The sequence below is a fragment of the Petromyzon marinus genome, chromosome 37 (assembly GCF_048934315.1).
Source record: "Petromyzon marinus isolate PM22_M1 ecotype Great Lakes invasive population chromosome 37, UKy_Petmar_22M1.pri1.0, whole genome shotgun sequence".
Taxonomy (NCBI): domain Eukaryota; kingdom Metazoa; phylum Chordata; class Hyperoartia; order Petromyzontiformes; family Petromyzontidae; genus Petromyzon; species Petromyzon marinus.
In genome coordinates this window covers 21,597,871-21,625,359 of record NC_133703.1, presented here as the reverse complement: position 1 = coordinate 21,625,359, position 27,489 = coordinate 21,597,871, and the positions used below count along the sequence as shown (strand labels likewise).

General features: G+C 42.8%; 2 protein-coding genes across 7 annotated transcripts in view; one reads left to right on the top strand and one right to left on the bottom strand.

Annotated features, from left to right (window-relative positions):
* LOC116949627 (uncharacterized) overlaps window positions 1-5,723 on the bottom strand; it is a 34,985-nt gene extending 29,262 nt beyond the window's left edge. For all 6 annotated transcript variants that reach the window (XM_076072435.1, XM_076072436.1, XM_076072434.1 and 3 more), the window contains exons 1-2: window positions 5,575-5,723; window positions 4,166-4,203 (exon numbers count right to left, since the gene is read on the bottom strand). In XM_076072435.1, the coding sequence (XP_075928550.1) occupies window positions 4,166-4,203; window positions 5,575-5,630 (94 nt within the window). In that variant the 5' untranslated portion in view covers window positions 5,631-5,723. The remainder of the gene's footprint in view (window positions 1-4,165; window positions 4,204-5,574) is intronic.
* Window positions 5,724-7,663: 1,940 nt separating this feature from the next.
* Window positions 7,664-25,717, top strand: LOC116949628 (glucose-induced degradation protein 4 homolog). The gene is made up of 6 exons (XM_032967140.2): window positions 7,664-7,883; window positions 11,822-11,881; window positions 12,111-12,218; window positions 13,393-13,494; window positions 14,965-15,095; window positions 17,894-25,717. The coding sequence occupies exons 1-6, from the start codon at window positions 7,731-7,733 to the stop codon at window positions 17,955-17,957; spliced, it is 618 nt and encodes a 205-aa protein (XP_032823031.1). The 5' UTR covers window positions 7,664-7,730; the 3' UTR covers window positions 17,958-25,717.
* The last annotated feature ends 1,772 nt before the right edge of the window (window positions 25,718-27,489 follow it).

Here is a 27,489-nt window from a genome sequence, read left to right as displayed (position 1 = left end):
AAACTTTGCAGCCATAGCTGGCAGCATGAGTCACTCCACAACAGCAGGAGTATCAGTAAGAGTATCAACATTTTTCAATGCACCTTTAAAGATCAGCACACTATAATCAAAACTCAAGATCATACTTTGCAGCGGTCATCCGGAGTGATACATTTGATTTCAGGCCACTTAATAGCATTGGCTGCTATAGGGGTGTACAAATCCTCTAGAGCAGTTTTGAGTGAAGATCTCACAGGCAGTGATACAAGTTTGAAGATCTCACAGGTAGTAATACAAGTTGAAGATCTCACAGGTAGTGATACAAGTTGAAGATCTCACAGGTAGTGACCCAAGTTTGAAGATCTCACAGGAAGTGATACAAGTTGAAGATCTCACAGGTAGTGATACAAGTTGAAGATCTCACTGGTAGTGACACAAGTTGAAGATCTCACAGGAAGTGATACAAGTTGAAGATCTCACAGGTAGTGATACAAGTTTGAAGATCTCACAGGTAGTGATACAAGTTGAAGATCTCACAGGTAGTGATACAAGTTTGAAGATCTCACAGGTAGTGATACAAGTTGAAGATCTCACAGGTAGTGACACAGGTTGAAGATCTCACAGGTAGTGACACAAGTTGAAGATCTCACAGGTAGTGATACAAGTTGAAGATCTCACAGGTAGTGACACAAATTGAAGATCTCACAGGTAGTGACACAAGTTGAAGATCTCACAGGTAGTGATACAAGTTTGAAGATCTCACAGGTAGTGATACAAGTTGAAGATCTCACAGGTAGTGACACAAGTTGAAGATCTCACAGGTAGTGATACAAGTTGAAGATCTCACAGGTAGTGATACAAGTTGAAGATCTCACAGGTAGTGACACAAGTTTGAAGATCTCACAGGGAGTGATACAAGTTGAAGATCTCACAGGTAGTGACACAAGTTGAAGATCTCACAGGTAGTGACCCAAGTTTGAAGATCTCACAGGTAGTGATACAAGTTGAAGATCTCACAGGTAGTGACACAAGTTTGAAGATCTCACTGGTAGTGATACAAGTTGAAGATCTCACAGGTAGTGATATAAGTTGAAGATCTCACAGGTAGTGACACAAGTTGAAGATCTCACAGGTAGTGATACAAGTTGAAGATCTCACAGGTAGTGATACAAGTTGAAGATCTCACAGGTAGTGATACAAGTTGAAGATCTCACAGGTAGTGATACAAGTTTGAAGATCTCACAGGTAGTGACACAAGTTAAAGATCTCACTGGTAGTGATACAAGTTGAAGATCTCACAGGTAGTGACACAAGTTGAAGATCTCACAGGTAGTGACCCAAGTTTGAAGATCTCACAGGTAGTGATACAAGTTGAAGATCTCACAGGTAGTGACACAAGTTTGAAGATCTCACTGGTAGTGATACAAGTTGAAGATCTCACAGGTAGTGATATAAGTTGAAGATCTCACAGGTAGTGACACAAGTTGAAGATCTCACAGGTAGTGATACAAGTTGAAGATCTCACAGGTAGTGATACAAGTTGAAGATCTCACAGGTAGTGATACAAGTTGAAGATCTCACAGGTAGTGATACAAGTTTGAAGATCTCACAGGTAGTGACACAAGTTAAAGATCTCACTGGTAGTGATACAAGTTGAAGATCTCACAGGTAGTGACACAAGTTTGAAGATCTCACAGGTAGTGATACAAGTTGAAGATCTCACAGGTAGTGATACAAGTTGAAGATCTCACAGGTAGTGACCCAAGTTTGAAGATCTCACAGGTAGTGATACAAGTTTAAGATCTCACAGGTAGTGATACAAGTTGAAGATCTCACTGGTAGTGACACAAGTTGAAGATCTCACAGGTAGTGATACAAGTTTGAAGATCTCACAGGTAGTGATACAAGTTGAATATCTCACAGGTAGTGATACAAGTTTGAAGATCTCACAGGTAGTGATACAAGTTGAAGATCTCACAGGTAGTGATACAAGTTGAAGATCTCACAGGTAGTGATACAAGTTGAAGATCTCACAGGTAGTGACACAAGTTTGAAGATCTCACAGGTAGTGATACAAGTTGAAGATCTCACAGGTAGTGACACAAGTTGAAGATCTCACAGGTAGTGATACAAGTTGAAGATCTCACAGGTAGTGACACAAGTTGAAGATCTCACAGCTAGTGACCCAAGTTGAAGATCTCACAGGTAGTGATACAAGTTGAAGATCTCACAGGTAGTGACACAAGTTTGAAGATCTCACTGGTAGTGATACAAGTTGAAGATCTCACAGGTAGTGACACAAGTTGAAGATCTCACAGGTAGTGATACAAGTTTGAAGATCTCACAGGTAGTGATATAAGTTGAAGATCTCACAGGTAGTGATACAAGTTGAAGATCTCACAGGTAGTGATACAAGTTGAAGATCTCACAGGTAGTGATACAAGTTGAAGATCTCACAGGTAGTGATACAAGTTTGAAGATCTCACAGGTAGTGACACAAGTTAAAGATCTCACAGGTAGTGATACAAGTTGAAGATCTCACAGGTAGTGACACAAGTTGAAGATCTCACAGTTAGTGACACAAGTTGAAGATCTCAGAGGTAGTGATACAAGTTGAAGATCTCACAGGTAGTGACACAAGTTTGAAGATCTCACTGGTAGTGATACAAGTTGAAGATCTCACAGGTAGTGATATAAGTTGAAGATCTCACAGGTAGTGACACAAGTTGAAGATCTCACAGGTAGTGATACAAGTTGAAGATCTCACAGGTAGTGATACAAGTTGAAGATCTCACAGGTAGTGATACAAGTTGAAGATCTCACAGGTAGTGATACAAGTTTGAAGATCTCACAGGTAGTGACACAAGTTAAAGATCTCACTGGTAGTGATACAAGTTGAAGATCTCACAGGTAGTGACACAAGTTTGAAGATCTCACAGGTAGTGATACAAGTTGAAGATCTCACAGGTAGTGATACAAGTTGAAGATCTCACAGGTAGTGACCCAAGTTTGAAGATCTCACAGGTAGTGATACAAGTTGAAGATCTCACAGGTAGTGATACAAGTTGAAGATCTCACTGGTAGTGACACAAGTTGAAGATCTCACAGGTAGTGATACAAGTTTGAAGATCTCACAGGTAGTGATACAAGTTGAATATCTCACAGGTAGTGATACAAGTTTGAAGATCTCACAGGTAGTGATACAAGTTGAAGATCTCACAGGTAGTGATACAAGTTGAAGATCTCACAGGTAGTGATACAAGTTGAAGATCTCACAGGTAGTGACACAAGTTGAAGATCTCACAGGTAGTGACACAAGTTGAAGATCTCACAGGTAGTGATACAAGTTGAAGATCTCACAGGTAGTGACACAAGTTGAAGATCTCACAGCTAGTGACCCAAGTTGAAGATCTCACAGGTAGTGATACAAGTTGAAGATCTCACAGGTAGTGACACAAGTTTGAAGATCTCACTGGTAGTGATACAAGTTGAAGATCTCACAGGTAGTGACACAAGTTGAAGATCTCACAGGTAGTGATACAAGTTTGAAGATCTCACAGGTAGTGATATAAGTTGAAGATCTCACAGGTAGTGATACAAGTTGAAGATCTCACAGGTAGTGATACAAGTTGAAGATCTCACAGGTAGTGATACAAGTTGAAGATCTCACAGGTAGTGATACAAGTTTGAAGATCTCACAGGTAGTGACACAAGTTAAAGATCTCACAGGTAGTGATACAAGTTGAAGATCTCACAGGTAGTGACACAAGTTGAAGATCTCACAGCTAGTGACACAAGTTGAAGATCTCAGAGGTAGTGATACAAGTTGAAGATCTCACAGGTAGTGATCCAAGTTTGAAGATCTCACAGGTAGTGATCCAGGCTGAAGGACTTGGTGACAACACGCGGATGTTCAACCTCAGACCTGTGAGTTGTCTCGTCAAATTTGCCGAGGTGTGAGTGCGGGGAAGAAAACGACACTCGCCCTTTGCCGAGCCATCCCTTGACGCCGTTTTTGTTTAGAGCTGCCAACTTTTTATGATCATTCCAACAGCAACAACAAAAAATCCACCCATCATCTTTTAAAGCAAATCCATCAGCTGTGATGTTTCAATCCTCTGTAAGGGGTGGTGGTGGTGGGGGAGGTCTAGGTGTGAGCGGGGTAGGAAAAAAGAACAACACTCACCCTGCGCTGAGCACTCCTTGAGCCAGATGATGCACACGCTGGGGAGGCGGGGGGGAGATGGGAAAGTTTTTTGTTTGTTTGTTAAACCAATAACAAAAACAACAACAACAAGGTCCGAACGTCTCCGGCTCTGTCCGCAAGACGCTGAGTGTGCACGCGCAAGGCTGCTGGTGTTGTGCACGTGGGCTACGTTGCTTGGGGGTGGGTGGTGGCGGTGGGGGTGTCGCGTCAGCGCCCCCTTCTCGTTATTCGCTTGCTCTTCATTTCCTGACAATGACGACGGTTAGGGGCCGTCCATTGAGTAGGGACGCAGAAAAATCTGTCAAGATTTGACCCCCCCCCTCTCTCTGTAGGGACACGGACTTTTCACACACCCCCACCCCCCACCCACCTGCGTACGTACGCTTGACGAACCCCCCCCACGCCGTTTGCTATGCGTACGTACAGTCAGTAGACCCCCCCCCATACGCAAGCGTACGCATTTGGGTTAACCCCCCTCCATGGTACGTACTTAACGGATGGCCCCTTATGAGACCAATTCAGACCTTAGGGGCCGTCCATAAATGACGTCACGCGATTTTGGACGATTTTTTGACCCCCCCCCCTTCGTCACACAAAAAGTCAGACCCCCCTAAAATATGACGTCACAAAGCTCTGCCCCTCCCCCCAAATACAACATGCTTCAAATCGCTTTAGACTATTGTCATTGTAGTTGCGTTTTTAATGTGGCGCTGCACTCTGATGTAGGAGAAAACATTTATTAAAAAGTCTATTTAATTCAGTAGAACGTGTTGTCTATATGTATTTAAAGTTGCGCATTTTGATGTGACGTCACATTTCTCAAACCCCCCCCTCGTCACACATCGTCACAAATGTCTGACCCCGCCCCCTCCCTAGGTGCGTGACGTCATTTATGGACGGCCCCTAACCACGTGACTGGTGTACAAGTCAGGTTAATCAGTAAGTGTCTCTTAAACCCAATTCTACTTCTGATAAACCATCTTTGTCTTTGATTGTAACCTTTGCACTTTACTATTCTAATATTACTTTAATCCTAAGCTGTATGTCTATCTATACCATACACTTATATCGGTATCTTACGCCCATTATGTATGTGTACAATATACGTACTGTACTTGTCACCATTGTACAACTTACGACTGTACATGTATTATATTCTCAATAGCATTGCATACTCTGGGTGCATGGGCATGGTTATAGAATACACCGTATTAGGGTTAGAGATTTACAAGTATTATTAACTACAATACGTCATCCTTTACAATGGACAGTGCTAAAACCCCTCCTGTTGAATATATCACAAACTAACAATTCAAAGCCAAGCTTGAAGTCTAGAACACGTCTAGAACATTTCTATAACTATAAAAAACACCCTTTGAGTCCTTTACCTGTAGACTGCAACAGCACGTGTGTCACACACAGCAATCTTTAACCGAGTCGCCATTATCCACTTGACTGATGTACAAGTCCGGTTAATCAATAACCCTGCCAGCCACCCACAGGCCCAACTCAGCTATCGCATGCTGGTGTAAACACGTGCCATGATGTACTGCACAGCACATAAGGACTAATAAATAGGGGTTTTCCCCTTTTTTCTGGCAACAAAACTAACACCTTTTGCAAGGAATCATGTTTACAATAACCACAATACTTGCAGTCAAATGCAAACAAGAAACAATACTCTGATAATTTATGCATTGTCCTTGAAACTGATTGGTCCACACCAGAGACAGCTAGGCTCTAAGAAAAGCTGTCTCTTGTGTGGACCAATCAGTTTCAAGGACAATGCATACATGATCAGAGTATTGTTTTTTTTTGCATTTGACTGCAAGTATTGTGGTTAATGTAAACATGATTTCTTGCAAAAGGTGTCAGTTTTGTTGCCAGAAACCCCTATTAGTATATTTTGGTACTGGCAAAGGAGGCCTCATGATGAAGCACATAAGGACTTTCACAAACACCGCACTTTACTCCCTTGTTGCACGAGGAAATAATTAAAATAGTGGTCCATTCCTAATGTACCACGTGAGTTTGTGTACATTTAATATTCCTCCTTCATTGAAGGAGCGCGCAAACCCACAGTGGGTTTTAACTTGACGGGTCCACAGTTTGGGTTGCATGGCCACACAGTCGCGCAACTGCGGACTTGACTTTAAATTTTCCATTCACGATGGAGATGGGCGCATCGCGGCCTGGTGATGTTCTGATGCGGTTGGCGGTCGCAACCAGCCAGTGTCTTCGAGGAACGAATGGCAAAGGCAAAAAGAGGTGCGACGATTCTTTTGGGGTCTCTCGCATGAGGCGGCATTTATTGTGGACGTGCAACGAGCGTTGTTTCCACTCTGTTCCGTACAGCAACGTTCTTCCGGATCTGGGTGACATTCTAGGATGGCGACACCTGGAATGTCACCTGGATCAGCGGCGAGGAACATGGTTTGAGGTCATTATTATTTTATATAAATATATTTCAAAAATATAATTACAGGGAATCACGGGGGGGTCCATCCCATCACTTCTCACGCCGCCTTGCGGGAAACGTCGCCACCGACATCATCTTACTCCTCCCACTCTGACGGCGGGCGAAGAAGGAGCAAAACAGTTTTCATTGTTCCGGAACATTGTTTCAACGCTGTGGGCACATGTGACATTGTTTTCTCCGAGACCAAGGTGCTCTGCAAACCCTCGGGCCACCATCAGCGATTTGTTCATGAAGTCATCCAAGATACACAAACACAGACAAAACTTTAATCGAGAAGATGTATTCAGATTGAGCAATCATTGGAAGGATGCGATAAAACCGCGCCAAGCTTTAACTGCCGCGATTTTCACTCGCCCACCCGGTTGTCGTCGTCGTCAGATTACTAATCCGAGCTCCTTGACTTGTTAATTTCTCAAGCCCACCTGTTGTTCATAGCAATCATCATCAGGTGTGAAAACTACAGCAAGAAAATTTTTAAAAAACGCCACTTTTTTCATGCTGTGGTTTTCACACCTGATGATTGCTTGTGTTGCAGTCGAAACGTCGTGATAATTTTATTTTTTCATATTTTTATTATTTTATTGTTTCCCTTCTACGTGGTGACTTTACCGAAAGAACCAAAAATATAAAACCAAAATAGTTTTGTTATTTGCCCCCCTCCCGTCTCCCCGTCGCCAGCCAATCACGAGCGCGCGTCTCGTGACGCGTCGGCTACGGAGCCAATGGGCGGCACTTCGGGGAGTAGTAAGATGGCGGCGCTAGAGCCACACCTCCCTCCCTCTTCCCCCTCCCTCCTCCCTCTCTCCCCCCTCTCACCCCCCTCCCCTCGTACTCCCCCCTCCCCTTTCCTCCCCCTCCCCTTCTCCCCCCTTACCCCCTCCCCTCTCTCACCCCCCCTCCCCTCTCTCACCCCCCCTCCCCTCTCTCACCCCCCCTCTCACCTTACCCCCTCCCCTCTCTCCCCTTACCCCCTCCCCTCTCTCACCCCTCCCCACTCTCACCCCCCCCTCCCCTTCTCTCCCCCTCCCCTCTCTCACCCCCGCAGCCGCGGAGAGGCGCGCGAAGATGCCGGTGCGCGCCGAGTCGCGCCTCGTGCCGCCGCCGCCCATCAACACGCACCAGCCCGGCGTGAACACCTCGCTGCTCTACAGCGGCTCGAAGTTCAGGGGCTTCCAGAAGAGCAAGGGCAACGCCTACGACGTCGAGGTCGTGCTCAAGGTGAGGGCAGTCGCGCGCCCGCGCGCTCCGTTGTGCGACATCACCGCGCACCCCGACGACCTGGGCCTAGTTTCGTCGCCGTGCCAGGCGCCAGGGATCCCCCGCGGAGCCGCCAGGCGAGGTCGGTGAAGGGCACCACCCCCCGCTCCTCCCCAGCGCGGACTGCTATTGAGTTGCTTTGGGTGTGTTGGTCTCTCAAGGGAGGCGTGGGACATCACTCGATGGATGTTTCTTGTATCGTGTCCCCTAGACCGCTGTGTTCTACGCGACTCTCGAAGCGTTCTAGTCGGTAGCAAAATACCACGTTGATCTGGGGTGCTTTCTAGGATCGTCTCCCGTGCGGCGTATTGAAAGGTCGGGAGTCGGTGAGCCACTTACGCACACGTTTTTTATTATGAATGACCCACTCATATTTACCGGTAGCAGTTTTAGTGACCGAGCTCCATGCCGAGTGGTGTGGGACAGCCCAGATGTGTCGCCAGTAGACCACACTGGTGTTGGAAGTTGCGTGTTCCTCTGGTGTACACGGGGCACGACAGGGCTTCTTGCTCTCTGTGTGTGTGTGTTCAGCCGGGTTTCTTGTACAGACGCTCCCACAAGCAAGAGTGAGAATTGTAATGCACACGCGAATGAATCAAATAAATGCTTCATCATAAAATAGGCCAAATTGATTATTCTAAAGCGCATTGGCAAAAATTAGGGGATTTGCCTAGATCATAAATCGCCTGAAAATTATATGAACCCTTGTCACAGTATACATTCTAATAGTGTGTGAATTAAAGTGTACACAGTCATAGGGGTAAACAATTTGTCAAATCAGGAGTTGGTTTTGAATTCTTAAACGCCGCGACCCACCAGAAATCAATCCTCTCTCCACGTTCTTCACCAAGCACCCGTCGTTGCCAAAATAGCCGTGGTCGTAAACAAAACTTTTAAACTTTCATTAGCGCATCGTGTAGAGCTCGTCGAGAGGAATAGAATTGCCCGTATGGTTCGCCTTCATCAGACGTAAAATGACGTCGCAACGCAGTTTATGCGAGATCCGTGGCCTTATGGAACCCCGGGGTCCCACCGTGAGGTTCAATTAATAATGTAAAAAGTGGCAACGCTGAGCCAGCACACCACGAGGTAACGCCACGAAATTGTCTAACGCGTGCCACTTCTCGCACACTGAACACATTTAAAATACACGTGGTGGTGGTGGGGTGGTGGAGGGGTGGTGGAGGCATGAAGATCTGCATCCACATTTCTGGCATCACCGATGGACTTGCTTTACACTGCCGCTGTCCTGTACTAATGATAGGGATTGTTTTCAGCATTTATGCAGAGCCCATACGGTTAGCAATCGGCGCTTAATTTCGCTACAGTGCTCAACTTGTAAGTTACTAATCCATTTTGTGTGTGGCCATGCTCTCTGTGTTACACGAAAGCGCCTGCTCATGCCGCCTAACAGCTTACATAGCCAAACTCCTTGGATGATATCTACAATGTAATCACTTTCCGTTTATGGTTTTGTGGATTTGATGACAAACGTTGCATTTGTCAACGGGATTGCACAAATACACTTTAAAAGCTATATAAGACATTACATGCACTAAAATGCAAGTTACTTCTCTTACCATGATGAGATATCCAAATAATTCTTGATTTGAAGCTTTCGTGACTGCAGGAAATCATACTCTTTGGTTCTTTCGGTACGTAGGTAGAAAATAACAGATAACGACGTTTCGATCGCAACACAAGCGACCGTCATCAGGCGAGACAATCACAGCAGGGAAACTGCTTCAGCAGTGACTTTACCGAAATGACCAAATGGTTTATCCAAATAACTTACTTGTTTTTGTGAAATTATGCTAAATCCCTGCTTCTTCCAATTTTGACTTTGAAGACTGGAGTACAATGAGAAGTCGTGATGCGTGATTATAACTGTTAAAACAGAGGCTTGCAGTTTGAATCCAGCAGCCACCCTGCTTATTACCGCGGGTGTATCAATCTTAAACGTTATGCACCGTCTGGTTCATAGTGGATGCTAACGATCCCGTGACATTCGCAAGAGTGGGCCATTGTGTGCTGGCGTCTTGGCCAAAATTTGCCAAATTAACCACAAACTACTTTCTCGTAAAAACAGTCTAAATAAGCATAAATAAATTTCGATTTAAAGCTTTCGTGACTGCAAGGATTCATCTTCTTTCGTTCTTTCGGTAAAGTCACGTAGAATGAGAATAAAATAATAAATTGATCAAATAAAATAACACAATATTCTCACGACGTTTCGGCCACAACACAAGCGGCCTTCATCAGTCTTTAATTTTTAACTTTAATTACCTCTTATGTTGGCGGGAGAACTTGCCCATTACATTTATCAGTTACTATAATTGGATATCACGTGTGGTAGTAATTGTTTTATTCTCTATTCATAAAGATATATTTTTTGTCACAAGCAGCTGCACACGAGATATGCAACCAATGCATTAAATTGGTACAAAGCAAAAAGTTGTCCATGTAAATTAGCAGTGTGCATGCGGATACTGCAATACCCACCAAACAGATACGTGCTTGAAATGATATTGAGACGGAAAGACGAACACGTTGGTTATAGAACACGCAGGTTAATGACGTAACCCAAACTATTAATAACAGCATGCGGGCTTGTGCAGAACACTGTCATGGAGGGAACTGGTGATGGGCAGTGGGCAAGGATAGTAATGGTGTGGCAGACAAGGAATGGAACATTTATGACAGTAGGTGTACCAAAGAGATGGAGTGATGAAATCGGTTCATATGCAGGTGCTGGATGGATTGTCGCCTCGAAAAATTGTGAGGGGTGGTGGCGGCATAGGTGTGGGGGTGGGGCTTGTATCCAGCAGTGGATTGATCATGGCTGATGAAAAAGTTGTCCATGTAAAGGCTGCAGTGTGCATGCAACTACTGCACTGTCCTCACTAAACGCCGTTTACATTTAGAAAATTCCAAAATGACAGCACGTGTCCTGCTCATGCCTACTCAAGTAACCAGTAAAGATGGCTCGTGGGGCACAGAGTGTTTCTTGTGGTGTTGTGTTAGAAATCTGTTGAACACATGCAGCATGCTGGAGATAGCAGCTTCAGCTCCTAGTCATGGTCAAATATGTGTGCCTCATTTGGTTTGGAGTGCAGCTGAGCCAGTTAACACGTTTAAGAAATCCCTTGGTACAAACCGGGTGCAGTATCAGCTCAAGCTTCTGCAGGACATTTTTGTTTAGTTTTTTTATTTTCTTTAAAGAATGTACCTTTTCAAATGCCTAACAAAGAGCATAGTATATAACACATTTATGGGCACTGTTTTTGTTAAGTGTAAACACATTTTACTTAACATTAGAGTACCCGTCTCTATCAAATAATTATTATTCATGTGGAAACGTAACAATATTTTCATCAGTCCCAACAACAATTATGCCCTGACTAGCCTTTGCCTTCATTGTTTGCTACACTTTAACGAAGCAAAACTATCTTCCTTTTAGCCTAATAGATTGTTTTGGGCAGTGATATACCAACTAAATGATGGGGTGATGTGGCCAGGGCCATGCCTGGCCATATTTTACTATGCCATGCAGGCTAAGTTTACTTATGAGAGGCCCAGGACAGAATCGGATACCATTGTGTCAACATCACAGGCCATACACACACACGTTTAGCATGGTTAGGGTCTACGGACATTGTATGCAATGCGAGCTGCTGGTGGTTTTACTCCACTGGATCAGCTTTGGTTATTTATGGCAGTTTCAAACTTTTTAAAATGTATTTGTGTTGAGCAACAAACGTGTTAGCTGTATATATATGGCTATTGAATCTGAATTGAGTAGATGAGGCATATGTCTCTCATTGACAAAAACTGAGTTTCAGATGTTAACATCAAAACGTACTGAATGCAATTGATGTGGTTTTTTTTCTTTATTGCAGCATGTTGACATGGAGAACGCATTTCTTTGTGGATATTTGAAAATTAAAGGTTTAACAGAGGTGAGTCACTTACGTCACCAAAGGTAATACACTTTCAAGAGATAAATGCCCTTTATATAGCCTATGCATTGCATTTTACGATGTGGTCTGCAGTAAAATATAAAGAACCTTGTTGTAAAGAATTAAAGTTCTAATCTAGCTGGAGGGTTACTTGACTCATCATTGTGCGTGTTTGGCCCCATGAGTTGGCGTGTTGCTGACTTATGGGTAAATGTGTCTGCTGCTGCAGGAGTTCCCGGTTCTAACAACGTTCTTTGATGGTGAGATAATCAGCAAGGGTCGGCCCTTTCTCACCAGAAAGTGGGATGCGGACGAAGATGTTGACCGCAAGCACTGGGTGAGAGCCTGGGTGGTTATGGCAGGTGGTGCTCCTGAGTGTGAGTCACGGAAGTTTGTATTAATGAGAGGTGGTGGCAGAGGTTTTAGGGGCCTTGAATCCAGGTGGTGTAGCAGTTAGCATGCTGTGCTATGAACCTGGCAACCCGGGTTCGATTCCGGCTCGCAGTCGACACCAGTGACGATTATCTGAACTGGTCTCGGGCCTGTGTGTGTATATTTAACTTCTTTCGCGCCGTACGTAGCCAACCGTGCTAATCGGAGGTGCGAATAAATATGTGAACAAGTTTAGTACTGAAGGGCAGTTGCAAAATGTATGAAGCATTATTTAATTTTAAATGAGACATTTTAATTGGATTGTTTTGATGTGTCTGAAGTGGTGTTGTTACTCTAAAGAGACTAATTATTTTGCTTTACCATTTGCGTTTCGTCATGTGCATTCAACGGTTATTTTCAAATTTAGTCTTGGCTTCACATTGTTATGCCTGTATTGCACTATTTTGCTTGTCACTTGTTAACGTGAGTTATCCTTCGAAAAAAGTACTTGAAGAATAGGTTATTTCTTAAATTAGTCAATTAATCTTATTTATATTCTTATTTAGGTCTTAATTGATTGTTCACGCTTACAGTGGCTTTCAGACAGCATACATTATATATATAAAAAAATTCGTCTCCCCCCTCCTCTTTTCAGAATATAGATGGACTAGTCCTAAATAAACTGCCAAATCGTTGCGCGTGGCGCTAACGTTTTTTATAAATAAATAAATGCGCCGTTTAAAAATAAATTTATGCAAACCAACACACCTGAAGACGACCGTTTGAGTTATGGTCGAAACGTCGTGAGAATTTTTTATTTTATATATATTTTATTATTTTGTTGTTTCCCTTCAACGTGACTTTACCGAAAAAACTAAGAATATGAATTACTGCAGTCACGAAAGCTTTAAATCAAAATATGGCAGCTTGTTTAGGAAAACCATGCCAATGTCGAGCTTTGCTCGTGAGCCATGAGAGGGCTTCAGGACATCGTTCTTGAAGTGTTTCTATTCGTCCGTTGTCTAGATATTATGTTGTTAGTTGTGTTTAAGGTAGCATAATACATGTTAACCGGTGACCCACGAAAAGACTACTATCTCACAGAATAAAATACTTCTATTTCCATTATATTTTTTCAGAGCAAGTTCCCAGCATTTTTGCAGTATGGTAAAACGTTCAACTCGGATGATTTTAATTTTGAAGAACTAACAGAGAGCGACTTCATCTTCATGCGATGGAAGGTATGTGTGGTGTGCATACCATTTTAGCTTTACACGTCTAACTGTAGGTATATTTAATAAGTAGATGTGTGTGTGTGTTTTACAAAGGATGCCTGCTTTACCGTAAATATACTGTGGAACTCCTTTATCTGCGTTGAAGTTGGGGGGGGGACTGTTGACAAGCAAATCTAGGTGTCTCATCCTGTCTGCAGAAATAAATCTCCTTTTTCTGTGAAAATATTAGCTAAATGTCAATGGGATACATTTTTGCCATGAGACTGAATAAAGGCATAAGTAATGCGAAGATGAAGAAGAGGTATAGTGTAGTGCGAGTTGTGGGTGCAGCAATACCAGCAAGACTAGCCAGTGGCAGAAACAAAACTGCATCCTCATGATTAGCAGTTGTCATTATCTTGACATCCTCATCCTTTCATCCATCATCTCATCTTATCTATTGCTGGATAAAGTTCTCTACCCCCATTCTCGTCATTCCTCATGGTCCCGTGATGCCACTCTTCATCTCCTGGACATGAACTTATCTCATTGCGCCATCTCCACGATGGTCGTCCTCTCGGACGCATTCTATTCTTTGGCCGCCACTCCATCACTAGTCTCTTCCACACGCACAGCAGGTGACTGCGTGGGCTGCAGAGCAGGTGACTGCGTGAGCCGCACAGTGGGTCACCGCATGAGATGACAGTTCAGCAAGTGGGTATGTGATCCTGCCTGTGTGCTCACCTTTTGACTTTTATCGCCCCTTACGCGTGGGTTTTTTTGTGGGTGCCCCCCCTGGTGCCTCCAAATGTAAACGTAACTTATTAAAATGCACTGTCCGGCAAAAGAAAGTAGTCCAAGGCCTTCCTGGAAAATTACATGTCATAATCATTTCCACCATCGTCATCAATGGTAGCAGCATCATCAATAGCAGATATAGCAGCAGAGGCATGGTGAATAACAGCAGCAGCAACAGTAGCATTATGATCAATTATATCAGCAGCAATTGTGGTAATAGCAGCAACAGCACGATGTTTGTTATGTTCACCTTGGTCAACCTGTTATCTGTAGATACACACGGATAATGGGAATAAATTACCATACAATTCCTCTTATCCATTAACAAATGTGTATAATAGGATAAATGTAGCCCTTGCTATGACTACTTGCAAGTGGTTTATGTTATTTGAAAATAAACTTTGATCCTTGTGTAACAAATCTTTCCTGGATTGTGTAGGGGCTAAAGTTATAGGATTTCAGATAAGAGGAGTTCCACTGTACTGGAATGTTGATGTTTTTGCAATTCACTTTCCAAGTATAACATTTTTTAACTGGGCTGTAAAGATTAAATTAAAGTGCATGTGCCATGATGATGTCATCAGGCACCTGTGATAATTATCCTCACATTTCTCCAGTCTTCCCTCCAGATGTTATCCGCGCGTGTTCTCGATTGCAATGTTTTTTTGTGTGGGTTTTCTTTCTCCCCTTTGGTGACAGGAGCATTTTCTGGTGCCGGACCATAAAATAAAGGACATTAACGGAGCTTCGTTCGCTGGCTTTTACTACATCTGCTTCCAGAAGTCTGCGGCCACTATTGAGGGCTACTACTATCATCGCAGCTCAGAATGGTGACTCGCACAACTTCGTGTGAACCTCTCCTCATTTCTTAGATTTGTGGTTGTAGCACTGTAAAAATGGCACGTAACATTAAACGTGCATCATCGCCACCTTCGATAGAGTAAAAAGAACATTCAACATGACCTTGCAGTCACGTATTCCTGACGGTGTGCGTGATGCTAGGAGTGGAACAAATAATGCATTCTCTCGCACCTCTGATTAGCACGGTTGGCTACGTACGGTGCGAAAGAAGTTCATACATTTCGATTTAAAGCTTTCGTGACTGCAAGGATTCATCTTCTTTGGTTCTTTCGGTAAAGTCACGTAAAATGAGAATAAAATAATAAATTGATAAAATAAAATAACACAATAATATTCTAACGACGTTTCGGCCACAACACAAGCGGCCTTCATCAGGTGAAGGGGACGAGACTGTCTGGAGGACAGCACTCCAGCACTCCAGCGCTGTCCTCCAGACAGTCTCGTCCCCTTTACCTGATGAAGGCCGCTTGTGTTGTGGCCGAAACGTCGTGAGAATATTATTGTGTTATTTTATTTTATCAATTTATTATTTTATTCTCATTCTACGTGACTTTACTGAAAGAACCAAAGAAGAAGTTCATACATATTGAGTAACATGGATTCTTGGGCTCCTGTTACATGCGTCAAATCACATGTGAGGCACTACCATTCATGATAGTGTTCAAAATAGCATGCTTGAATGGGATTGTGACTGAATTGTGACATAATAAAGGTTTTTGGGTTAGATCGCGTTATTTATAAATGTGTCGTAACCCTCCACCACCCGACACGGCCAATCAGCAAAAAAAGTGTCACGTTGACAAAAGACAAATAATTCACTACTTTAGCCCACCGGTGTGTTGAAGAGTGAATCCACAACATTTACAGTTTGAGTACGACGTTTCGCTGGTAATTACATCCAGCATCATCGGGCAATTCGCCAGAATGGTAAAGCCCTCACTTGCTCCCGGTCTTAAATCGAGCAGCAGGGTGACGTCATCATTTAAATCATTTCAGGTGCAGTGATTTGAGGCGGAGGGGGGGTATTGTAATTATATAATCGATTAGTAATCAGTCAATGGTTATGATTAGTAATGAGTTGTAGATTAGTAATTAGTTTTAATGTGTGTTAGTGATTATATGCTATGTTAGTAATCCGTTAATTAGTATGTGTTTCCCCTATAAGGAATTGTAATGTGTATTATTTAACTAATTATTACTGGCAAAGACTAATTAGAGAATCCATTGAAATTGAGAGGAATAAAAATAACTTTAATCGCTCTGACAGCTACAGGCTTAGTGCGGCCTGGAAGCGTATTATTATTTTGCTGATTGGCCGTGTCGGGTGGTGGAGGGTTATGACACATTTATAAATAACGCGATCTAACCCAAAAACCTTTATTATGAATAATATTGGTCGCGAAAGCCTACGTGTTAAACTGAATTGTGACAATCCATTGAATTGTTGAGGGTGGTCGGGGGCAAAGTTATCCATCCACCAATATTTAATGTAAATTTATTAGATTTTATCGTTAATGTTAACAGATGAACCACAGATTAACAAGCACTGAAAACGAATGGCAATGCTGTGTATTGCAATAGTCCGTATGCTACAGTGTGACTTAAGAGTAAAATAACAGCTGGCTTGTCACGTTGGGTTCTTTTAATATCAGCGGAGTTTATTTTCACGGGAGTTGTGCAATCACAACAGAAAGTTATAGGACATGATTCACAAAGTACGATGGAACACCAGACGGGTAAAATCGGAGCTTATTTTCATAGCATCTCACTGACGCCTTTTTCTAATAATATAAGCCAATGTCGTATTAGGTTCATAGGTACCAAACTTGTTTTCGTGATCATCAGTGGGAGTGTAGGGTCCCTGCATGCTGTGACGGTGTTTTGTATCATCCCTTCTTAAAAAAATAGCTCCAGAGTGAAAACATCAGTGAGGCTGTGCTTGAAGGCAGGCCAACGTTATAGTAAATTTTGTCTCAAACAACAGTGCCTTTTTTGCATGTAAAATCCTGGAATATATCTATATAAGAGTAAGTTGAGAGTGGAGCGGGGGTGCAGTGGACAGCGCACTGTGCTATGAAACCAGCAACTTGAGTTTGATTCCCGGCCATGGCTTATTAATATCAGTGGTATGTGATGTATTAATCGGTCTTCGTGCCCACCCACACCAAACTGCACTGACCACCTTGGTGAAGTATGCTCAAACAACCTCCATTGTTTGAGCATCATAATGGTTCAGACTAAACTTTTTGTCAGGTGTAAGTATCAGTTGGGAAGACAGGTGTGTCGGAGGCATTTACTTCACACGATGACCACCCACATTGTTCACGTTAGCATGGTGGGTGTTCCCCGATCTTGCCATTCACCACATTCATCTCCGCCATTAAAATAGAACCAATCGCATTTGTTGTGTGCACATCGTTCGAGCATAGAGTAAAATAGCCAGGAGAGTAGAATCGAAAGATGTAATGTAAAACAAAAGTCAAAACTTGTAATGTAAGTGAAATGTATGCCATTCAAATATTTGAAAAGTGATGCTTCGAAGTTTTATCAGAATCCCTGCGTTTGACTTCAGAACATTATTTTTAGAAAAAGGGTCTGCTCGTGAAAAAAAGCCACTTTGTTTTTCTTCGAGTTTCTCAGAGCTAAGAGACTTTCGAAGAGCTACCACACTCTAGGTATGGTTAATCCTGATCACTGATATTGAAAACAGGATTTTTTTTCTTTCCGTTGGCCAAGTGACACATGACCAAACATTTGCTTGTTGCAGGTTTCAATCTCTGACGCTCACTCACGTGACCGAGCACAGCCTTCCCATCTACGAGTTCCGGTGACCAGACGTCATTGCCGGCGGCGGCGGCGGCGGCAGCAGCAGCGAGAGGTGGTTGGGGCAGGATGGTGCTGCCCATGCGGCACTGCCACATCTCCACATCTCCACGGGAGATCTCAACCTGGTGAGAGAAGGCCGTAGTAAACAGAAGAGGGCCAGGAGGTGCAGGCATCTGAGCACGCCAACACAAGACAGGGCGATGCATGGGGGCAAGTACGACGTCCTGACGCACGGCCGCACTTGCTAGAGTGGCAGGGCAGAGGGGCCCCCACTTTTGACCAATGTCGTTCTCTTGGCACTCGTCGCTTCGAACATTTAACAGTGTTGACCTTCGCTTGGTTCACAGGACAAATCTACACCAACCACCAAGGAAGGGAGTCTTACGAATCGGTTTATTCATTTGGTGCAGATCGCTGAAACTAAGACAGTGTTCAAACTGGGGGTTGTTTTTTTGCAAGATGGAATCTGACACTACCATCGGATAACTCATTTTGCGGTTGTTGTGGTGCTTTGTGGGCAAAATAAGCAGGCTTCTGTTCATCTTTCCCACGAAAAAAACGTAAAACTGGTGCGGCGTTTGGTGGCTTAAACGTATGCTGTTTCATAAATATAGTCCAGAAGTTACAGTGTTGTGGATTACAAACGTTTTGAAATCTGGAGAGATGGACAGATGTCTTGATTTATTTTCTAGTTACCTTTATTAGGTATTCAAGTTATTGCCCACCTGTTGCAACTCCTGGTTTGTTGGTGTTAATCTTGGAATGTGATTTTCATCTTGGACATAACAAGCGGGTGAGAGATGCATTATTGGAAAAATCCCAGGCAAGCCCCCACAGTGGATTTCAAAACTAAAACTTTACATAATGACGAGGTATTGAGCCATCTGAAAAACATCTTTTATTTTTATTTTGCGAAGGCAATGTTTATGCATGGGGCTCGTGTGAATATGTTCGAGATGGAATGGTTGGCGCATGCTGTTATAACAACACCACAAATTAATTTTGAGGGCGTGTTATTAGACCCTTCTGGCAATCCTTTCAGTTCAAAACACATTGTATTATCAAAAGGAAATATACATGATCATGTCAAATGATAATTGGCATCCTGGATAGAAAGTACACCCAAGTCTGAATCTCGGCTATTTTACTCTTCTGATATAAATCTAATTGCCAATGACCCAAGAGTGTTTGGGTCATTGATCATTTGTTTTATATATATATTTTTAAAAATTGGAGTGAATGTAATCCCAATAAAGCATCCTTTATTATATAGGCTACACCATGTTCATTTGTTCGTTGAAAAAAAGTGTTTTTCCCCTCATTGGAATGTCAAGGAAAACATGGTACAGCAAAACCTTGGATTGCGAGTAACTTGGTCTGCGAGTGTTTTGGAAGACGAGCAAAATTTTTCAATAAATATTAATTTGACAAACGAGCGAGATCTTGCAATAATACGAGTAGTATGTATACGCTTTGTCTGCCGAGCGTCACGTGATCACAACTGATATACGAATGCTTTGGATTACAAACACGTTTCCGGAACGAATTATGCTCGCAATCAACGGTTTCACTGTTACTTGATTCCCTCATACTGTATGCATCCAAAACAATGTAACCAGTTGCACACCTGACAGGAGTCACTTAACGCATTTGCTTGTGGTTGTAGGTAAATTGGTAAAGGCTAATATTGTCATGTGCCTCTCTGCAGATTATAATACGTGACTTATAGGCACTTTGATTTACATTCGAATTAACTTCAAGCTGTGGATTATTTATTTAAAGTTTATGGAGGCGGAATGAAATTATGCAAGTTGAAGTATTATTTTGAACATCGATTTTAAAATGCAAAGACAGACACGCCGTTTATTTTTAGACTGCATAGATTTTTCCTGTACACCCACAGAGCCTCCTCGATCATCGTGTGGATTTTCACGTTGTGGCTCCATACGCTCGACGATCATTTCACAGCACTTATTTGGAACATCAACAGCGATTTATGCAAAAGTAAGGAACAGGTGAAGCGAGTGAGAGGTGTGTTTATATATTTTTTTTTATTTTACAAGCCGCATTTAAATCTGACGACGCGTTAACCGCTTCCAGTGCCTTTAAAACCAGTCACGTGCGCCTGGCACCCATCCCATCGTGTGCCATGATAATTTTACATTCGCTTATCATGTTGCCGCTTCGGTAAACTTGATACACAAATTAATGGTTCGTGAAACAACAGCGGGATGTTTATTTTTATCAACCGTTGCCGAGAGGAAACGAAGATCGTAACTTTATGGCCAACTAGCCTGTGACATTTGGAAATGTTATGCATTTGCTTCTTCGGGCTGAGATGACACATCTCATGTATATGCAACATTTTCCTACCACGGCTTCCCGAACCGTTAAGCTATCAAGACGTATCCGTGTCCCTCCGTATGGTTTTGAGCCTGAGCCTTCTTCCATTTTGCGTACAATTGTCACGTGATCAAGTTAGACTTCAAGAACAGTTCCAACTCGTTCGGTCTGAATGCCCATTGTGTGTTCTTGACATTTGTGTACATCAGTAATGAAACAATTGAGTAAAGCGATGGATCGTTTAAAAATATATATTAAGATCGATTAATCGGCAATTGTGTTGAAATGGTGAACGCCAGGCATCTGGCCCTCAAAATCATATGAAACTGCACAGTGCACGCGCACATCGTGATGGAATGATGACGACTCCATCAATCTTCACCTCGCGCATTTGAGCCACATAGTAGCGTGACTATTGTTTATTATATCTGCAACTGATATTCTGATTAGAGATACGACAAACATACATATGCAAATTACATGCACATTTTGTTGTTGATTAATCAAAGCTATCATCTAATTAATTGATATTTTTAACAGTCTAATGCGCATTGGAACCTTGGTTGGCATTTACAGCCAAAAGCAGATCCAGCCCAGGGTCTTTACTCAACAACGACGTTAAAGCTTTGAACGCCTTGGGTTTTTTCCTGCCTTGAATCTGTCTCGTCACGTAAGATAGCTGGAGTTTTGTTTCCTTTGGGAGATTTCTTTGCTACGCATCTCCATCTGGTTCTCTACCTTCCTACTCTTTTGTTCAACTTTACACACACACATATATGTCGTGCCAAATATGATATTATTTTAATCTCATTACATGTCCAGGCCATTGCAGAATTTTCTCCTAGAATAATTGGCACAACCGTCTTAATGAACGATTTCCATCGAGCTGTTTACATCTTTCCAGATCTTGTAGCGATTTCCAGTTTGGGGCGATATGGTCTAAATAGCACTTGGCCATGCCATTTTAATCCTGCCACTGCTTTGAAGCTGTCCTTAAAATGCCTTGCGGACACGTGGGCTTTTGTGCAGTGACCGAGTGGCGCTTACATACCACCTGCCCGCATTTAGCCCCATTTTGCACAGTGATTGCTCCACAGAGACCTCTGACCTCATAGCGTAATACAAGCCTACAACAGTCCACTGAGCTGTCTCACATTAAAAGCACGCATTACACAATATGTATGTACAGTATTACCGTGTCACAACGAACCATGCCTATAACGAATACCCCCTTTATAATGAACGCAGCTGCGGGAACGCATTCTCTTGCGTTGATTTATACCTCCATACAAAAATTACGTTAGCAACCCCGCTTATAACGATCGTACGTGCTGCCAAATCTCCGGTCGTTTCCCTTGGTGTACGATACGGTACTATACACTACTGTATACGGTACCAGCGTGTGATGTTTTTGATGTTGTATTTGACAAGGAGACCTGTACAAATTTACACTGGTGTGGCGATGCATCAACTGTCTCCTGTTTCTTCAGAGGCCCAGTTCAAATTGTCATTAAACCCTTTACTGTATGGCGAAGCGCCCCTCTGATATAGTCGTGAACTTTGTTCCAGGTCCGCAAGTGGTTTGTTACAATGGGGTAATACCTCTCTATACACACAAGGTATGAGCAGACGTGTAAGAAATTATCCGTAAGAGGTTTTTGGGTTAGATTGTGTAAATAAGTGTTTTTTGTTATTTTCTTTGAACCTATCCATGTGACTTTACCGAAAGACCCAATAATATGTGTTGTTAAACCTGCCACCACCCAACACAGCCAATTAGTAGGGTTTGTAATGACATCGTATGTAACTGTATAAGACCGAAACAGGAGGATTTCTCCATAACTGGTTATCACCTTGTGATGTTCGTAATTACTGGCGACACATCATACTCGAATTTTAGATGCTGTGGGTTTACTTTCCAACACACCGGTGTGCTGAACTAGTCACGAATTGCCATGTTTTGTTCACGTGACAAACCTTACGAATTGGCTGTGTAGGGTTGTGGCGGGGTTCACGACACATTTATGCAATCCAACCCAAAAACTCTTGTGGATAATATTGGTCCCGAAAGCCTACGATGTGTTAAACTGTTAGAAATTGGTCCCGACCTAATTAAGGTGGAGTGCACTTCGTTTTCTATCCATACCCGTGCCTGCCGTGCAGTACATCTCGAGGTGTTGTGCGAAGCAGGACACGTGTCTAGGATGGAGGAGGGAAATGTTACCAAGGCAGGCATTGTAATGGCACCGAGAAGAATCCTGTGATCAACAGGGCGTGTTACCAGGAGGCCAGCGTTCACTGTAACCAGTTTTGGACATGGCACAAGGTGAACAAGTGGCAGTGTTGGTGGAGACATTGGTTTCTTGATCTATGCGTATTAGGGTGCCACTCAATATGAATATGGCAAAGTGAAGTGTCAGATTTATTGGATCGCACTCCCCCTTGATTTGTTACTTTGGGTGTAAAAGTTAAGCTAAGAATGTTCCAATCTGTTAATATTTACAGGTTGGTCAGGATTTGCCACTCTTTGCATATATGCCCTATACTATGACTATTGCCTTATGCATTTTTAACTCTGTTGAGCAACCGGTAAATCGAGGGATTGTCTTTAAACTTAAAAGTGCTTCAGTTTAACAGTCAAACGAATAACGCTAGGGAGGCATGACTTTGTGCCCAAGTAAGTGTACAAAGTAAAAATGTTTTTGTGAGCTCATCAGTAAATGTGATTTTCTATGGTCACGCCTACGATTATTTTCAAAATTCATCGTCGCGTTTTCAAGCGTTGCTGTATCGTCGGTGATCTAGGCAGTAAATGTGTGGCCTTACGGCAAGGTACCGATTTCGCCATAGGATAACCTTTGTTGAGTTATTTGCTCGTGGTGCTTACCAGGTGGTATTCAGCTCCCTCCAAGGAATATAAGCAAGGATGTATTCGGTTAATATGGAGGGAGCATCAACCCTGCCCAGGATTTCTACTCCCTAACCTCATTGGGCCAGCTGCTACACCTCATGTGCTATCGGCAGTCGCATCAGGGGAGGCCAGGACGAGTGATATGTGAGCAGTTATTCAATTGGCATCGGTGCTGTGTTGTGTTGAGAGACAACGGTCAATTTATACATCTTCCAGCAGCAAGAATTTTTCATTGGATCATTTTTTATTTAAATAGTTAAAATGGATCTTACGGTAGCAGATTCTTGTAGGTTAGTGTGGGTGTGTTTTTAGGTCGTGATCGTGTTGGTACCGCGAGTGAAAAGAAGCTGAGTGATGCAATTGTCGAGTTACCGACACGGATGTGGATGTTAAAATTTTCGCGATTGGTGAGGCACCGTGAGAATGTAACACACCAATAAAGTGCTGCGAAGTGGCAATTTATTTTCAAACCACGTCTATTGAGCTGGTAGAAGTTGATTATTACATGATCCAAATTTTTATCAAAATTTACTCGCAAGATATTTCACGTGATTTTGTGTTTGCGTACAGGTCGAGTGTTAAGGTTTAATTTAAAGAGGCAGCCTCTTTAAAATGTCCGTGTCCAATTCCTTTACTTGTATTGTGTAATTGTTTATATGTGCACGCACACACTACGATTTTAAACTCTGAATACAATACAAATAATTCAGGTAACAATTACGTTAATTACCTGTACACAGTAATGTAACATGATCAAACACACTGGAGTATGATAACGGAGAAGCGAATGTATGTGGGGGGTATTTTTTTTCCCCCCTGCAATTGTTTGTGATTTTCTTTGCATGCAGCTTTACTCTTGTGGATGTTTTAAGCAGAATGTGAATCTGTTGGTCTGTACAAGGCAACTTAATTGTTTTTTTACTTTGGATTTCACAAATATGTCTTATGCCTCATTTCCGCAGCCACTGGGGGTGGGGGACCCAGTTTCTGCTGGCCCGGGATTGGGCACTAGGCCCCAGAGTTATTGTGCTCTTTACCCACGAAAAAGCCTCATCGAGTCTCCTTTGTAGGAAGCGCCTGGCAAGTTTTCACAATGTTACTGCCGTGTAATCGCAAATTAATAATTTCCAAGTAATTTTTTCAGAATTGGGATGTTTGGCCAATGCCAGTTTTAATTGGACGTTTTATTTTGTTTGAGCTTGTGGGGAGGAGACTGCAGAACCCTGTGGAAACCCATACGGAACCAAGAGGAGAGAACATACATTCTCAACAAGGCACCCGTGTCCGGAATCGAACACAGGATCTGTCAGCTGAAGCATGAGTCTTGAGGTTTTGAGCCCTGAAGTTCTGTGGTTCTGCCAATGCTGCTCCCATCATGCTATTGAAAAGGCTGCAATCTGGAACTTCATGGGATGGGCTAACCTAGGGTTGCCGTGATATGGCTTTAGTACGATATCGCATCATGTAATAGCCACAATTATCTTATGCATTTTGGTAAATAATGGGCCATTTTATTTCGTATTCCCTTATGATAATGCAATTTTGATTCATATTCACAATAATAATTGGAGTTCTAAATAAGTAGCCATTACCCATGAAATGAGGGCTTTGCAAATTTCCAGAAATTGATGTCATTGTGGTTGTCACCATTTTTCCAACAGCATTATACGCATTAGCGATTGCAAAATTGCAATAATTAAAGACTTATGGCTGGCTTATGTTGAGTGAACTGCAGTTGAATAACTTGAATAATTCATTTTTATACGTATCAAAGTGCAAAAACAAGACAAATGTGAAATACAATTAGGACGTTAAAGGACACTCATTGCAGTAATCATCACATTGGCAAATGTAATTTCGTAATGTATTGCGAAAAAACTATCACAGCAACCCGAGTTCACCCGAGTGGACGAGCTGTGGGCTCTGGCTCGGCGCAATGCAATCACCAGGGTTGGCCGGTTCTCACTGTAAAAATGAGGCTGAAACTGAGGAAGACACTTTCACCAAATGGAAAGTATCTTTAAAAAAACAAAAAGTATGGCCAGGTCTGGGCTGAGTAAAGTACTAGAGCGGATGAGGTCATTAGGAGTTATGCAATTCTTCGACATTGACTCTGCGTCGTAACGATTTACCTCCGATTATAGCAGGGTTGGCTGCGTATAGCGCGAAAGAAGTTCAACGTACTATGAATGGGACGAAACAACAATAATAATAATGGTGTACTTTGTGCGACGGCGTGGGTGGAGATGTATTGTGAATGTATCCCCATGAGAAATGTTCGGGCGATATTTCGAGGCGCGTGCATGCAGCGTCGCACTTCGGCGACTGGTGGTGCCAACCCCTCCCACGACCGGTTCTTGCCCGTGGTGTGTGCCATACTTCAGTCGCGCCGTGCTTCCATTTCTCTCTTGACCGGACTAAGGTTTTAACGAAGGGTTTTTTATGTTTTGTAATATGCATATTTTAATTATGTATATCCAGAAATGAAAAAAATAAAACCTATTTTTTGAAGATTGTTTTTGCTCGTTTTGTGTTTGCGGCTTGAGTAATGTTGCTTGGTGAGCACACTCCACTATAAAACCGTGGGATCAAAGTTCGACTCCCGGCCACGGCTAAGATCGGTGGCAAGTGATACCTCTCCTTCAACCTGCACTGACCAGTGTGGTGAAGTATGTTCAAACAATCCACACGGCCGACATGGTGTGGGGGAGGCCATCCACCAGTGGAGGACTTGGGAGTTGAGTGGTAGAAGCCCTGATAGTCACCCATCAAATACGGGCCAGGCTCAACCATGTTTTAGCTTTCAAGATCTGAAGAGATTTGGATTATTTTTTTCGCAGGTAAGAAAACAACCACTGAAGCATACTAGAAGACGGGATACATTCCTCCACAGAGCTACTCAATCTTACTAAATACTGTGTTTAACCCACGTTGATGGCAGACGGTTCAAGCATGACGACAGATTGGCAGCCAAGGAATGGAAAGCACCAGGGAATGTCCACCGTGCAGACGTAACGATGAAATGGGTTTTTGTGCAGGAGCGAGGTGGATTGTTACATCACACGGTCGTGAGACATGGTAGAGCAGCTTGTAGAGGCTTTCATTTTTGATTTAAAGCTTTCGTGACTGCAGTAATTCAAATTCTTAGCTCTTTCGGTAAAGTCACGTTGAAGGGACACAATAAATAATCAAATATATATATAAAACAATAATTCTCACGACGTTTCGACCATAACACAAACGGTCGTCATCAGGTGTGTCGGTTTGCATTAATTTCTTTTTAAACGGAATCACATTTTTTACAGACGGAACCAGATCACGGATTTTATGTAATGTGTTGAAACGGACCTGGATCTTGTGTTTATTCAAGATTTTGGAGATCTTTTTTGTGATCCCCGCAATGTAGGGTAAAGTGATGGTTTTGAAAGGCTCCTCAAGAGGGTCCTTCGTGGTTTGAGTGATAGCTTTGCGGATTGTATAGTCGGAGTAACCATTAGCCTTAAGAGTCGAAAAAGATGGCAAGCTACCTTTTTTGGATGTCCTAATAAAAAAGAGACCTGATGGTTCAATGAGCCACTCTGTCTACAGGAAAGCTACCCATACGGATGCTTATCTGAAACCGGATTCCCACCACCATCCATCACAGAAGAATTATCTCATCAAGACTCTGTACCATAGAGCCAAATGCATATCCGACCAGGAACACATAGGCAGTGAACTCAAGCACGTACACCAAGCTCTTAAGGCTAATGGTTACTCCGACTACAATCCGCAAAGCTATCACTCAAACCATGAAGAAGGACCCTCTTGAGGAGCCTTTCAAAACCATCACTTTACCCTACATTGCGGGGATCACAAAAAAGATCTCCAAAATCTTGAATAAACACAAGATCCAGGTCCGTTTCAACACATTACATAAAATCCGTGATCTGGTTCCGTCTGTAAAAGATGTGATTCCGGACATACAGTACCCTGGTGTCTACAAACTAAGTTGCCTCTGTGGTAGTAGTTACATTGGAGAAACCAAACGCCATGTCTCGGACCGCATCCGCGAACATAAAGCAGACTTGGAACATGGTAGGACGAACTCCTCAGCCGTGGCAGATCACTGTTATAATTCAGTAGGCTCACATGACATTGACTTTTCCAAGACAGAGGTTCTTTGTAAGCCATCTGGTTACCATGAGAGATTCGTTCATGAGGCTATCCACATATACAAGCACAGAGACAATTTCAACCGAGAAGATGGATTCTGGCTTAGCAATCATTGGAAAGATTTGATA